General features: G+C 35.8%; 1 protein-coding gene across 1 annotated transcript in view; it reads left to right on the top strand.

Moving 5' to 3' along the window:
• The window catches only part of LOC150103641 (uncharacterized), a 78,435-nt gene that overhangs the window by 48,627 nt on the left and 12,880 nt on the right, over positions 1 to 16,928 (top strand). Inside the window, exon 3 of the mRNA XM_090398503.1 lies at positions 14,264 to 14,537. Within this exon, the coding sequence (XP_090254629.1) occupies positions 14,264 to 14,537 (274 nt within the window). The remainder of the gene's footprint in view (positions 1 to 14,263; positions 14,538 to 16,928) is intronic.

The following is a 16,928-nucleotide window of genomic DNA, read 5'->3' as shown; positions in this document are numbered from 1 at the left end:
CGGTGGAATTTCGAGCCCACAACCTTTTTGATAAGAAAAGATTGAATACACATCTGCAATAGATGAAAGAGGACCCGAGCCTTCCCACCGAAGTGCACACTTTCAATTCTGAATATTCAGGTCAAAGCACATCCTGTGTGTTTAAACTGAACGCTGCCTAAAGGTCCAGTTCACCACAACGAATCCAGCAAAGAAAATGAGTCTGGCAACATTGGTAAATCGTATTTGACTGACACAATTGAGCGACAACAGCGAAACATTTTTTTATTTGAAAGCATTGACTTTGGTTGGATTTCTTTGTTACAAGTCAAGTGTAAGTCATGAAAATGTTGCTTAACTCGTGAACCCACGGGGATGCTTATTCGAGCACACAGAGCGGAAAGGGTTGAATGATTCCCCGGCTCCCTCAGCAGTTGCGTGGGACTAAAGCAACCGTTGCCATAGTAACAATCGTCCCATCTTTCGGTAGCTAATTTCATGTGTCAGATCTCGACTGAGGGAGTCAAAACCTCCCTCCTGAGGTGCTGCGAGTCCTTTGTTGGTATTTTTAGCATTGTTCGTCCATCCTCCATATCACGGTTGTTATCTCCAGTCTCTATTTACGCCCACAGCGGTCTCCCCGACCCCTCACTCCAGATGTCAAACTGCACTCCAGTGTTGCTGTTACGGGAGTTCATTTTTCGACTCTCTCTGCTGCCCTTCTTGACATCTGCTCCGCCCCATGTGCGACAAGCCCCTACAATAGTCCCTAATGAAGCGGGGAACGTATAAACAGGGATCCACAGTTCAGTGTTTGACCGTCGCATAAAGGAAGTCTTTGCTTTGTTCGGGTAAAGTGTTCCATGTCTTCGTACAACCCTCTATCAAAGTAGCGATTACCAAACATTCCCCACTTCCCCTGTTAACTCAGGGTTCTCTTTCGTATCCGTAGGGGAGGTAAACACTCTGGTGAAGTGATAGGTCTGGGGGGAAGACTGGTATGGAGTCGAGAGAAGTCCCTCACTTGTATGCGCTAGGAGGTACTCGTGTCTGTGACTCTTCACCCCTAACCCTCGCTCTTGAAGAGGGTTCATATGGCAGTAATGGCGTGACGAAATCAGGCAATCTTTAAGAGGATAACAATTTCCCTAGAAGGAGTTCCCTTATTGTTAAGGCAATTCAAGTTTCATTCCCAAATGCAATTGAAAACTCGTTGTCAAACTTTTCAGAATAGTGCGCTATTCATATCTCATTATTTGGTTAAACTAGATGCACCACTAGATGGCACTCGAAGCACAATACTTAAGGTGCGGTTGGCGCTTTTGAAGTACTACAAAATATTCCTTTCCTTTATGCCATTAAAGATGTAATATAAATGCAGGATGAATAGAGGGCAATGTGATTAAGAGAAGTGACTTGAAAAGTGTTTAGTTTTACGAAGGTTAGTACGAGAAGGGTAAAGAACTGTATTCGGTGAGTGGCACAGAAAGAGGCCATCATAGAGACGATTCTGAACAAAAGACAATGTTTAGCAGACGTCATCATTGCAGAATTGATAATGTTTCAATTTTTACAGCTCTGTAGTACTTAAATGTTTACATCTGAGTACAAAACTCTCTTCCTTTGCGAGTTTTAGCAGAACAGGAGCTTCCATGGATTTGGATTTTATTTTAGTCGGTTCTGTTATTACAAACATTGATTATGTACATAGTTATGTTTATAAAAATACTTATAATATTTATTTATATTCAAAATAAATATTTAGATTCAAAATAACAAGCAAAAATAGAAAGAAAAGTAAAAAAAACAACAACTTGGAATTTTAAAAAGAAAAAAATAACTTCTGTCAAAAAATTATTAAGAATATTAACAAAAAAAAAACGATTTTTTGTTAATATTCCCAAAATTATATTTCTTTGATTACTCTTTGTTCAATCGAAAATGTTTACAATTAGCGCATTTTTGAAAGCTTCTGATTTAACATTCCATTTTTTAATGTAGTGAAAGACATATCATAGCATAATAGTAGCATACACTATTATGCTAATATTATGTATTGATATATTATATATAATAATATTATATATTATAAACATAATATACCATAAAGACATAATAATAATTCTATATTATATAATTATAAGCTATATATGTAAACAAAGTAAAACAGCCATTGTTGACTCGCCTGTTATCTATAAATACATGCCATATCATCATCAAACATGACCATCATCATCAAACTCCTGATATTCATCCTCATGCATGTACTTATTAATAATGATCAATGGGGTGTACGAGATACTAATGTAGTACAAAGTTTATATCGTTACTAATTTCCTAACGACAACTGTTCTCCAAATTAGTATGTTATCTGTCAAGACTCGAATATGATCAGATCTTATATTTTGGTCTTCTAAAGCACTTTTTACTTTATCAATCTATCTAGATCTTGATCTTTCTCCGAGTATTTTTCCAGTCATCATGGAAAAAGTTTAAAAATTAAATAAATAAAAATAAAACACTTATTCTTGTAACCTTTTCTCTCCTATTCTGTTTAAGTGATCATATCACCTGAGATTAGCGCTGCTAACACATTATCTTAATTTTTAATCTGCCATTGATGCCATCTGTTCGTGAGAAAAACTTCCTGAGAAAGATTCGGATGCCATCCTAATCTTTCTCAGGACTCTCACATCTGCGGTTTCTAGTATTTGGTCAGGTGTTTTACTTCTGACCGAGCACTCAGATCCAAAATTGGTTTGAACATTGTCTTGTATACAGCCAATTTAGTGTTTTGACTAATTTCTCTCTTATTCCATATGAATTTATTCAATTGACTTCCCACCATACCAACTTTGTTGATTCTGTTGTCTATTTCCAAATTTAATTTGCTATCCTCACTCAAAGCTGTGCCTAAGTAGCTGAAATGTTTTACTTGTTCTCTACGTTCTCCATTCAGAGTCTAGTTCCTTTTCTTCTTAATGTTTCTGCCTATTTTTACTTTTTGTCTCTTTCTTTTACTTTTTAGCTGACTTTCATGAAATATTTGTTAGAGAAAATTATTCAATTAATAAAGAAAAACTACAAACTGTTATTGTATTTATCTAAGAGTGTAACATCATCTTCATGAAGCTGAGAGCTGCGTTGAATATTTGCACTTTTAACATCAAACCTAAGTCCACTTTTCTTCATAATCTGATGATGAATATGAAACATTGTCACATGCCCTTTCTAAATCGATAACAACTTAGGTACAGATCATTGTTATATTTTAAACGATCTTTCTTAAGTGAAAACGCGATCCTGACAAACCCTGTCAGCATCCAAATCTTTCCACGACTTTTGTTTAGCTACTTTTACACACTACTTTGGTTTCTTACATTTCCCCCTGTTTTCTCGTATCGCATCTGCTTACTTACTTGCTAGAAACTTTCGATATGCTTTCTTCTTTTTCTTCACTGCTATATTTCCTTGACCTGATAAGTTCTATCCTTGCAGGCACCTTCACTCCATGCCTGTTGGCTGAATCCATCAATATTTTCTTCAGAGTCTGCCAACAGTCTCTTGGGTTGATTATTGTCTTCAAACTCCACTTTTCCTTCAATGGTACAAATAATGTTTACTGTACAGTTCGCCTCTGAAAGCAGCTCGACTTTGATGATTTATAAAGCTTTCTTGCATATTTTTCGTTTCGTGTTGATGGTATCCTGACCAAAACTAAATGGCGATCACTTCGAAATTCAAATCCTCTGTGCATCCCAAACCAGTGTGAAGATATTGCTATCAACAATAACACAGTCAATGAGACTTTTCTTATTCCTTTTAACTTTTCTCCGTGTGAATTTGTGCACATATTTGTGTTGCAACATGGTTAGCGGTCCTAAATAGAAATCCAGCAGTTACAGAAACCCATTTTCATTAGTTTTTTTGTTTTGTTTTGTTTCTCTTTCTCCAATTTTTCCCAACTCGTTTCTCGTGAATGATATTCATTTCCTGCTATGCTTTTAGATTTCTAACAAAGAATAACTTTTCCTATTTCTTTCTGTCAGCTACCCTTTCTAATTCCTAGAAATTCCGTAGAACATACTGCGGGATCATAGACACAAATAGGTCTTATTGTAAAGTTCATTCTCTTCATTTTGCTGTTTTCCCACATCACTCAACTCGACATTGATTGCCATTCAAGAAGATTATCTTTGTGTTTAATGTCGAGTTGCTTCTTCCTTTCACCAGTCATCGTTGCCTGAATATAATATCTCAAATTCATCTGTAATAGTTATTACAGATGAAAGCGGCTTATTTGTCTTCTTTGTTTCGGTAAAACCAATCATGTCGACGTGATACTTCTGCATATTCCACTTCTTCTCCATTAGCTACCTTGAATTTTAATTATTGTCTTCAAACTCCACTTTTCTTCCAATGGTATAATCTGTACAGTTCGCCTCTGAAAGCAACTCGACTTTGATGATTATAAAGCTTTCTTACATATTTTTCTTTTCATTTTGATGGTATCCTGCCCAAAACCAAATGGTGATCGAATTCGAGTTTGTGTTCTTCTGGTTCCATGAGGCAAACAACAGGGACCTTGTTTATTCGGTCGACGTCCCAGCTGGCATGGCTTTTCTTGTTGTGGTACCATCATTGTCTTTTGGTTTAAGCCATAAAGAATACAGTTTGGTTAGCTAAGCTCCAAACTGCGTACCCATCCTCGTTCGTTAGTTTCGCGATGCCTCACGAGGTATACAAGTTATCTGATTTGACCCTTAAGTAATCCGATGTAAGATAAAATTGACTTGCACACTGGCTTGTACGAATATACAGCTAGTTTAGTGTTATGACTAATTTCTTGCTTATTCCATAGACATTTATCCTTTTTTTGACCGTCTTGAGTGAGAGATGAATTTCATTACTTCTAATGAGGCCACTGCCTTATTCATTGGAAGCCTGAAGCCTTATTTATTGGTAGCAGCCGGAAAAAGTCTTGTGTTGTCTCTAAAGGTTTCCGGACTATTTAAAAAATAAATAAAAATTAATTAAAATGATAAAAACATTCCTTAGCCCACTCGCTTTATTGATATATAAAAACTTTCGTGGATGGCATAAAATTATTTTCTTTTTATTATTTTTTTAATGCGGCTCCCACCCTCATAATGTTATATGCAAACCTATAGTACATTTGTACGTGGGCGAGCTAAGGATTTATTTTTATTAATTTTTTTTTTTTACATTTTCCGGAAATCCTGCCTTAGAGAGCGAACATAGAAATCTTTCAAGCCACTTCAGGCCTCCAATAAGCGGGGTAGTGGTCTCGCACCAGGCGATGAAATAGTCTTTCTTAGCCTCTTCTGAAGTATTGAGAAGAGGCTAAGAAAAATGATGGAGAAACCTAGAGAAAAAAAAAAGCTCGGTTCTGACGAAATGGAGGTTGTCAGGATCATATTTTCACCTTAAGACAAATTGTTGAGAAATCTTTGCAATATAACAAGGGTGTTTACTTTTTGTTTTAAATTTTCTAGACCTGGGAAAAGCATATGACAAGGCGACACCGAAATAGCTTTTAAAACTGTATCGTGTAAATGGGGAAGGTTATTAAGCAATACTTTAGTTATATATAACTCTAGATTTGAGTCATAAGTCACTAGTTAGAATGAAAGGAAATATATGAAAATGGTTTGATGTTAAACCTGGTATAAGACACGGGCGAACATTATCTCCACTGTTAATGCTGGAGAAATATTCCTTATAAGTATATCTAGTGTCTTAAACATTGCGTGCTTTACTTAAATTAAAAAAAAAAAAAGAGAACTCAGGGAAATATATATCATGAATGTGTATTTAAGTTTTGTAGATTTGGAAAAGCCATCAAAGGTTGGTCGATCGGTAGCGTCTCCGCTACTAATGGCTCAAGCAAAACGTTAAGCAATGAGCGGGGCTAGTAGTTGAAACGGGCCCAATCGTTCGATGCTGTTTGCACTCTGCTGAGGACAGCCATTCTCACAGGGCTAACTTCGGCCTGTAAACTGACGTATGTCAGACTTCGTGCCCTCAGGACACGTGGGGATATGACAAAGATTTGGAAAAGGCATAAGGTGCCAAAATAAAGCTGTTCGAAATACTGCACTTATATGGCGTAAATGGGACATTATATCGAGAAATTCTTAGTCTATGTTCGAATTAAGTCAGCCATTACAATTGAGAAAGTACAAAAAGATAGTTGGACATTACATCAGGCGTGAGACAAATACACATGATCTCGACTGTTATTCATCATCATTATGGTATGGATCACATTATGAAGGAAAGTGGTATTAAACATGTTATCACAATTAGAAATGTTAATCGCAGGTCTTTTATGCAGATGATGTTATACTTCTAAATAAATCTGCTACAAGTCTGCAAGATCCCCTAACTAAATTGAATAACTGCTGTAATAAATATTTTATGGAAATCAGCAATAAAAAGACCAAAAAAAAAAAAACTATGAAAATAGGTAAGAACATTGAAAGCATCAACTGTATCCTAAACAATGAAACTATAGAACAAGTAAAACATTTTAGCTATTTAGGAACAATTTTTAGTGAAGATCGTAAATTAAATATGGAAAAAGACAACAGAATCAACAAAGCTGGTATGGTAGGAAATCAGGCTGAAGAAGTGGTTGTCAAGAGAATCAGCTGAATAACTGAATAAGAGAGAAATTAGTCGGAACACTAAATCAGCTGTATACAAGACAGTGTTCAAACCAATTTTAACTTATGGATCTGAGAGCTGGGTCAGAAGTAAAACACTTGACCAAAGACTAGAGACCGCAGATATGAGAGTCCTGAGAAAGATTAGAGGCGTGAACAGATGGCATCAATGGCAATATCACACTAAAAACGAAGATATTAGGAAAGAAGTTGACATTGTCAGCATCCAGGAATGCGTTAGCAGAGCTAATCTCAAGGGGTATGTTAACTTAAGCAGAGAATGGGAGAGGAAAGGTTAGTAAAACAAGGATTTTGTTGTTGTATTTTGAAGGGTGGTAATAATGTAAAACTTTTCATCAATGGTACTTTGCCTTCATTTATACAGCATCATCTAGATTTTACTTCAATAGTAGCATACGACAGCCCCTTTCCCAAATTTATATATAAAATTCCTGAAAAAAAAGAAAAGGTGTTTTTTGTAAATTTTATTTCTAATTAATAAAATAAAAGTTATTTCATTTGGTTATTAAATTTCAAGACCTACAATAATTTGTAAAGTTTAAATATAGAATGCATTATTATTCTTTTGCGTATTATAATTAAAATTTCGATGGTTTCTTTGGGAGAACCGAAGGAAACCAATTACTAGGATCTGGTATCTCTTGCTTCTATCGTGCATTGAAGTATTTAAATATAGATTTCGCGAACTCCAAGTCAGGCTTCATTTCATAACTGCTAGGTGGCAGGAGGGGTTAATTATTGTTCCCAAACTTATTTATTAATTTTAATTATTTTTTTTTATCTATCTTAAGTTATCGAGAAGTTCCATTTAATGCATTTAGACTTATTTTGTTCCTTCTCTTTTCCAAATCTTTTCATTTTCTTCTTTGCTTATTTATTTCTTTTTATATGCACATTTACCAAATATCTTTCTTAATTTGTTCCAATTTTATCAAACCAACTTATTTGGGTTCTGACGAATGATATGCGATGCCACTTCTCACAATGCTTCTTATTTCTCCAGAAATGGTTTCGTATTAATTAGTTGAGGCTGCCATTCGAGTGCAAAGAAGTGCTGTCCTTAAGACGAGTGATCGCATTTCAGAACTCTCTCTCCTCCTGACATCAAGATAAAATTATAATTAGCATTAAATTTTTGTCTTGATGCGGGAAAGAGAGTTTTCCCACTGCTATTATAAAAATCTAAAAAGAATCAACACGAAAGGGTGTGCTCGGTAACGCATGCGCCTACAAAAAGGTTGAACGCAAAAGAATTTTATTGGTTCATCAGAAGTGGGAAATTATTTTCGTTCATTAGCTTCGATCCGTTCTCTAGGAAACGCGCCTAACAGTTCAGTTTGTATACATCCCGTTCGTAGAAGTGCCAAAACAAAATTAAGGCATTTAATCATCGAGGCTTCAAATCTAAAGTTAATTAGTGGACGTGCACCATTTATACTTTATGCATGTTGGTTTTTATAGCTTCATCGTCAGACCCTCCTGATATGCACTTCAAGGAATGTGCAGGATAATCTGATAGACGACATATTTAAGGTTGCATTATTCCTGACTTCCTATCGATAATTTTCCTCCACATTAATCTGTCACAATTCTCATATCATCAGATTTTATATTTCTAGAAGTCATCTAAGGCATTTCTTACTTACTGTAGCCATCTATAATTCGTTCTTCCTCTGGGTGTTTTTCCTGCCATATTTGCTAACCTTTCCTCCCTCATTCTGTTTAAGTGACCCCACCATCTGAGATTAGCCCTGCTCGCGCATTCCTAAACGATAACAATGCCAAGTTCCTTCCTTACTAATACCATAATCATTATTCTTAACATGATCCGACCAGTGATGTTAAGATCCTACCATTGATGTACAATTTTGCAGATCCATCACGCGGCCTCATAGCCTTGATTGCTTCAATGAAAGAAAACAAGTTTACTTTCATTCCAGATCAATGAAAGTAAACTTGTTAACTGCTGTTAAGTGGTTTGTCTAATTTCTTTCTTATTCCCACCACACCAGTTTTGCTTCTATTATTTTCATTTGCTGTCTTTACCAAATGAATGGCTGAAACATTTGATTTTTGCATTAAGTTTGCATTTCACGTTCTGGTTATTTTCACAAGTTTTTAGGATTCATTTTTCACGCTAAATTTCACATAAAAGGTATTCAATTTAGTTAAAGACTGTTTGATTTATTTAAGGCGTTTAACTTCATTATTATAAAGGGAAGGGCTGAGTTAAATATTTCCAATTTCGATATTGGATGTAGTGCCACTGTAACTCATCACGTGACCCACACCGATGGCGAATAACAGTGGATCTACTCTTGCACTCGATCATCTTGTATATTCTTCACTCATAACTACTACTTTTCAGTTTAAGTATAAGCTGATCCATATAATTCTGTCTCCTTTAAATCATATAATTACGTGTTTTGAATGCTCTCTCTGTCTGCCTCTCTCTTTCTCTCGTACCTTGTGCCTTTTCCAGATGAACAAAACTTAAGTACAGACCCTTGATTTCTCAACTACTTGTCTTAAATGAAAAATCTGATCTTAACAATCAGAAGCCAGCTTGTTCTTCTCCAAGTTTCCTTTCCGCAGTTTTTTTATCCTTTTCTCGAGCATGTTTTGAGTAAATCTTTCCATTAATATTCAATAGAAAATTAAGGTGTAATTTTGCCATTCAGTTTTATTTCCACTTTTATAAGTGGGGTCCTCTTTTAATCATCTGAAATTCAACCTCCCAACCATCTGCTTTATGCAGTGCAGCCATCGTAAAACTTTTACAATTCCGTATTTGAGCATTTCGGGTGAATCGTTATGCACTCGGGCTTCCTTTTCACATTTCAAGCTTAGGATTACTTTTTACACCTCTAGTATTGATATTTACTCCTGTTTACATTCTCTCTCCCTTGAATATTTTATATCCCAGCCATTTATCGCATTCGACAATGTTTTGGTGCAACCACTGCTAACATCCAAATATTTTCTCTTTTCATATCACTCTGGATTCTTTTTACAGTTTTCTTTCTTCCATTTGTACGCTTTCTTAGTTGTTTCCAAAAACCTTACCGCCTTTGTGATATTTCCTTCCATATTCTTCCAAAAGTATTTCCTTAATTTTGTTTATAAGCTAGTTTTCTTTCGTATATCTTTCTTCTATATTTCTCTGGGATCTCTTAGAGCGTATGGTAAGTGACTTGTTAGGACCAACGATACGTTTTCTTGTATTCCAGAACGGTCTCTCTGGTTTATTTGGTTCTCTGTGAAATTCCGATTTTTCTATCCTTCCAAAATATTCCCCTAATGCCGTCCCAGTTAACTCATTCAACGTTTACTTCATATTTTTTTAATCTGCTTTCATGGCTTCGTTCTTCTTTTCTGACCCTCTCATTTTGTAATCAATATTTTTTTGTATATTTGAGTGTACAGTTCACTTTGGAAAGTCGGTCAATTTTATATTTTGAACATGCTGTTAGCAGTAACTAGTCAATGTCCTAAACAGAAATCCAGAAGTACTTACCGTTATTATTAGCTTTGCTCTTTTTTAGAAATTTTCCCCAAACAGTTTTATATGCTCTGCTATTTAGATCTCTCACAAGGGCCAACTTTTCCTTTTTCTTGGTGCCTTCGATAATTACACGAAAAAATGCCACCACTATTTCCTTAGTAGAACATCTGTACGACCATAGGCACAAATAAGTGCCATTGTCCACTTCCCCATTCTGATATTTGCTCACATTACTCTACTTGATACTGCCTGCCATTCAAGAAGATTCTTTAGTGTTCAATATCGTTGCTGCTCCTTTTCCTTAATTGTTATTGCCTGTATATAAAAGTTTGTATTTCTTGCTTAGAAGGATGTCATCTGTTTTTGTCTCCTTTGTTTACAACCCTGTTGACATGATTGGTAACACCAATCATGTCAACAGGATGCTTGTCGCACTTCTCTTCAGTTAATACTTCTTACATTGATGGATATTTTGCGGATGTTGAGTGTGAATTTGTTCGAGTTGCTCTTAGGGAATTAAAGCAAACACACTCTGGCTTCCTAACGAATACAGCAGGGTCTTGTTTATCTGGGTGCTGTCCCAGCCAGCGTGACATCTGCCCACGTTATCCCATTGGATTTGCATGTGATTTAGGCCAATACAGAATGCAGTTCGATCAACTGACTTAAATTAGTCTATTCTCGTTGGCCAACATTTAGATTGATTCCTGGTAACTGGGAACACCACGGTAAGGTTGATATATAATTTGTGTAGGAAAAGAACGCACAGCTGTATGAAAGGAACAGAATATAAAATAAAGTACAGCGCTTACAATGACGTGTTTTTTTTTAATTGCTAGGCATGGGCTGGCATGATTTGCTTCCCTTATTTACAATCTGGGTTCCTGGAAATTTGGATTTTCTTCCGAAAACCCGGATTTGACCTGCCCATCTCATCTTGCTTTCATATACTGCAGTTGCCTCATCTTTTATGCCTGATCTCTTTCTTAGATCTCTTTCACATCTTTATATCTTATATAAATATATCTTACATGTATCTTATATTTATATATCCGATATGTTTTTTTTTTATATTTCATGACGTCTAATAACAGACGATTTTAAATATCTTTAATAATGTAATGACATTATTAAAATCTTGTAATGACATGAAGTATTATTTTTAATGATTTAATAATATAACATGACAGTATTCTAATAACAAAAATCAGTCTGCCGTAAGGTAGCAAAGATTTGGCGTTTATTATTATTATTATTACTTGACACTTCCAAGGAGTCATCGCGGAAGGGCACTCTACTCCAGACAGTGTATACACAACGTTATTATCCATCATCTACACACAGCGCCATCTACCGTTCGCTAATAATATTTTTCGTGCGAAAATTGCGTGTGTCATCTAGCCGATTTCCTTGTATATTTCCGAGAGAGAGAGAGAGAGAGAGAGAGAGAGAGAGAGAAAGAGAAAGAAAGAGAGAGAGAGAAAGAAAGAAAGAAAGAAAGAAAGAAAGAGAGAGAGAGAGAGAGAGAGAGATAGAGAGAGAGACCCAGCTACCGCCCTATAGGAGCTCTTAAGTCACCTTCAATTAAAAAAGCTCATATAAAGATTTCTTTCGCGACAACGAGAATCGAACTCAGAGAATCGAGAATCAAAATGAGAATCGAAATCGAACTACGAGATTCTTCGAACATTTATGGAGTTCTTGTAGCATCGACCCACTTTTGAATATATTTTGTAAAATCGTACAAAATCAAAGGAAATATGCGACATTTTGTTTCCTTGGTGGATTTGTTCCTGATATTGCCTTCTTACTTTTAGTTTCCTAAAAATATCTTCCTTTTCCTTAAACTATTATCCAACTCTCCCCCAAAATTCTCTCTCGTGTTTCCAATATTAAAAATTGCTTCAATTTGAGTTTCTCATTCTCGTGATATCCCTAAACATCACTTCCACATTCTCTTCTTTCGCTTCACTTCTTGAACAAAATTATCGACAGGAGCTTTGACGTGTGTTCGACTTGCTTGGCCGTCAGCAAACAACACCTCTTTATGACACCGCTTCAATAGCGACTGACCAATAAAACCGGTTCATCGTATCGAAATACGCCAATCAAAGGTTAACTGCGGCGTAGACACCACAAATATTCCAGTTTGCATCATCAGCATAATGCAGATCACTTACCAAATGTTTAGAACAGGAATAGCGATCACAAGGGCTGGAGATAGAAGGAATGCCGCAGGGAGAAACAGTTTATTGACGCGCTGACTTTTTTCCGCCGAGGACCTTCGAGTCGCATTTAATTCCAAGAGTCGCCACCAGGTGATAGTGATATGGCCGACTAATGATCGTCCCCAGGCCAATCCGGTGGGTTATTTAGCCACACACACGTCTATTAACGCTACTTAATTAATTAAAAATAGCGCTAATCAGCTTTCGTAATTATGGGACGTTCCAAACCCTTCCTCCCATCGCTAATTGGCCGACCGAATGTGACCGGAATACACGCGACGTCACTGCAATCCTCAGACAGAGGAAGTTGCATTAAAAGATAGGCATCTCCGTCAGGGTGATAAAGCAGCCAAAATGATCTGGTCACGCGACTCTCTTGGCTTACAACTCGCCGAGAAGGGGCGCACAGAAGTATACCACGTGGGATTCGCAATTATTGCGGGCCGTGATTAATAACATTCCATGTGACAAGAACGTCGGCTACAAGCGCACCGATTCTGGTGGAATGAAATCTGGAAGTCTCTGTAAATGTGGAGGGGGGACGAGAACGTCTATAAAGATGGAAAGAATCGTCTCTTTGATGCTGGCTTAAAAGCAGAAATTTCTGCTTTGAAATCCCAGTGACCTCAAAGTCATTTTTTTTTTATCATTGTTTGCTGTATTTACTATTAAAAATTTCGTGGTAATAATAGTTCAAATAACGCATATGAATTTATTAAATGTTTCAGTAAGTGTTTGCATGAAACGTAAGCAGTCAAGTCTGTGAACTACCCGAAAGACCTTCAATTTAATTAACTGTTATGGTAGTAACGATAATACTGGACCAAAGAATATATGGCTAAAGCTGAAATACGCCATTTTAATTTTGCGACTCCTGTAAACAATTGTTTCAGCATAACGCAGCTCCACTTATCGGATGTTCTAAAATAAATATACAATCAAAGTTTGGGTGTCACAGTTAGAATCTGTCTTCTGTTTGCTGCAGATATTTGACATTAATTAAATTCTTAATAATCGTTGTTTTTTGCACTATTATTAAAATAGAAAGCAGATTATTTGCTATTTGCTAGATATCTGTTAAATACAACCTAGTGATAATTTATTTTAAGATATTTAAATACAAATATTGTGATTATTAATTCAACACCATTTATTTAAATATATCATCTAATTATAAATAGAATGAATGATACATACATTTAAATATCAATTTCAATTTCGCCCTCTAGTGAAAGGTTTAGATCATCTATGAAGTATAGGTTAATGATCCAAGTAAATAGCAAAATTTAATGCACTTAAACAAATTGCTGTCAAATGAAACTGAAATCATTTATAATATATCATCGTGTTAATTTTTAAAAGTATTCCAAGAATGTTTATAAATATTATTAAACATTACAAAATTATTTTTAAATCGGTTTTACATTGCATTAATTAAAAAAAATAAAGAAATTAAAAATATAATTTTGTCATTTTATTTAATAATAACAAAATAATATTTTTGATTGCTTTATGTTTTAGATTAATGTAAATAAAATTTGAAAAAAATCAGTTAACGTCTTTTATTTCCGTAGAGGTAGTAGGCGAAGCCGTTTTAGCCCTAACTTTTGGAGACTGAATACATTTATCATTCTAAATTATAATTGATAGTATTTAGCATTACAAAATTATTTGAAAATCACAAATTTAGAAAAGATGGGTTATACTTTGGACTCCTAAAAGACACTTCCCTTCTAAGAGGCTATTCCAGTACATGTGTAATGGAAGTTTGTAATAACTGTTTCATGCGATGGCTGTTAAAACATCCAGTGATGCCATCTTAACTGCATTTTCTTTTTCAGACGGATGTTTCCCACTCTGAGGGTGTCATTCTCTGGAGTCGACGGCTCTTCACGATACGCAGTGTTCCTTGACATCACTCCTGTGGACAACAAACGCTACCGCTACGCTTATCACAGGTCCTCTTGGCTAGTGGCTGGGAAAGCCGATCCCCCGTGTCCAGCTCGACTGTACCTCCACCCAGACTCGCCCTTCAGTGGAGAACAGTTGAAGAAACAGGTGGTGTCCTTCGAAAAGGTGAAGCTCACCAACAACGAAATGGACAAGCAGGGCCACGTGAGTACCCTAGTGAGTGATGGAATTTCCTATTGTCCTTAACCATTAGTTTATCGACACAAAAATTCCTCACACACCTTTCCAATTTCTCTTTGTTGTCACAGCAGGAACCAGAATGAGGCTGGAGGAGAGGGGGGCAAAATGATTAACGGAGAGCGTCAAATCCCATCGATAAAACTTAATTCTAAAAATATCTGGATGCGAATTGTAGTGTAAAAATGGTGACTGATCCTCAGATTAGCTAAAGAACTCTTTACATATAAGTCTCTAAACTTTTATTTTAAAAAGCAGTTTCATTTGCATTATTCTGATATTTTTACTTTGGTAAGGGGGGTCCGCTTTTCACTCTCTTTCTTTCTCTCTCTCTCTCTCTCTCTCTCTCTCTCTCTCTCTCTCTCTCTGTCTTCTTTGTAGTTCACCATATCGTTGAATAAAAACCTAGGTTTCTTCTCATCTACAGTTTCCTTATAGTTTATTGTTTTTGTTTGTAACTTATACGACTCCTTTTATGTCTTCCATTTTTTAAATAGATCTGTCTTTTTTCATGTATCTCTCCATCCCATGCCCACGATTCTTTCTTCTCAAATGACCTTACCTGAGTTCGACAACGGACGCTACTAGCTGTAGAAAGTTTTTTAACTTGGGTAAATTATGTATTGAAGATACCAAGTAATTTTATATAAACTTGGTTTTAATCCTATTTCCCAAGTAAGCAAACAGACAAGAAAGTTAAGTTTGCGCCTGCAAGCTTACTTGGGAAATAGGATTAAAACCAAGTTTATATAAAATTGCTTGGTATCTTGAAGGACGCTACCAGCGTTTTGGATAAACACTCTCCCCTTTCAATGTTAAGTGAAATAGAGAAAGAGAGAGAGAGTCAATTTTTGTTTCACTTTTTTTTTTGAAACAAAACATATTTATCTTTTTTTCTTTTCGTTCTTTACTTCTTTACTGCCATTCCATGTAACTTCTTGTATTTTATCCTTGGCTCTATCATTTGAAAACAAACGTTCATATGAATATCCTCAACTACTATTCTTTTGACTTGTCGGACTATCTCCTTAGACGCAGTTTAATTTTCTCTATTCACCAAAATATAATATATTTTCGTTGTTGTTGCTCCACCTTACTAAGATGGCTCTCTCTTCTTTAATTTTTCAAAAAGATCAAGGCAAAATCATGAACTAATCCAATTTGAATGATATCTTTCCCTTTACTGTTGAATGCATCAAAGGCAGCACTTTCTCCACATACTCTTTTTCTTTTTTTTAACATGCCTACTGAGGTCCCTTTCAATGACAGTTTCTTCATTTTAAGAAATACTCTTTACAGTAGTCGATCCATATTTTCTTAGAATTCTATCTCTATCTCCTAATCATATTTGAAGCACCACATTCTTGTAAGATTTAATCATCAGTCTATCATTAATTCACTTCCTCTCAACTTCTATCTCTCTCTCTCTTTTGTTTCCCTGTATCACAGTCCATCCCATTCCGTGCATTTGGTCTTCTATCCTATATTAACTTTTATCCATCACAATCTCTGGACTTCCATCTCCTTTTACCTTTAATCCTAAGAACTAATTTCTTACAGCTTTAAGACGATGTTGATTCGTGTTTCTTATGGATGATGCCCTAAAAGTTTGCTGAATTTTGACTCGAAAAATTTTATGACAGCTTGTTGCTACCATCACTCCAATCCACCTCCTCCTCCTCCTCTTTTTCCATCCGGATTTGAGATAGACAACAGTAAATTTCCTTCTTTGTCTATTGCATAAACTCCGCCGTCACAGGTCGCCTCTTGTTTTGTTTCAACGTTCGCTAAATTTGCATATTTTTATTTCTTCAAGATTCGTCCAGTAACCATCCTTCCATCTTAATCACTCGAGTTTCACGTATTGCAGTTATGCCATTATATTTGGCCATCGTTCTTTCCATTATCTGTCGGGTTTCATTACAGCAACTCCCAAATTTGCAGCAATTTCTAGCGCCATGAAAGGACCTCTTACCTTGATGTCACATTGAAAACATGTTCGTTCTTCTTCAATAAGATTGAACTGCTTTGAAGTATTATTAATAAAAGCAAAAGTGCCGTCTGCTTATCCCATCATTTTTTCTTTATCAAATGCTCAGCTGACGACGATTAGTGAATGAGGGTAATAGATTCGTTTATTGTCCCGGTTGATAACAGGTTTTGTTCGCACCGTCTGAAAGACATTGTCAATAAGTGAAGTGTCATTTAGCTGATTGCTAACTGCACGTAAGGTTTGTGAGTGTCAGCATCTTTCAGTGCGAAGTTCGCCTGGCCTTTCAGCATGATAAGAGCTTCAGGAGCGTTTCAGTATAGTTGAAAACAGAAATAAACAAACAACTTTTCGGTTTAATGTTTACT

Source organism: Typopeltis vanoorti, chromosome 9 (genome assembly GCF_054136105.1).
Source record: "Typopeltis vanoorti isolate ZY-2024b chromosome 9, IOZ_Tvanoo_1.0, whole genome shotgun sequence".
Classification (NCBI taxonomy): domain Eukaryota; kingdom Metazoa; phylum Arthropoda; class Arachnida; order Uropygi; family Thelyphonidae; genus Typopeltis; species Typopeltis vanoorti.
The sequence above is the reverse complement of the archived record's forward strand: the minus strand, read 5'-3'. Positions and strand labels throughout refer to the sequence as shown.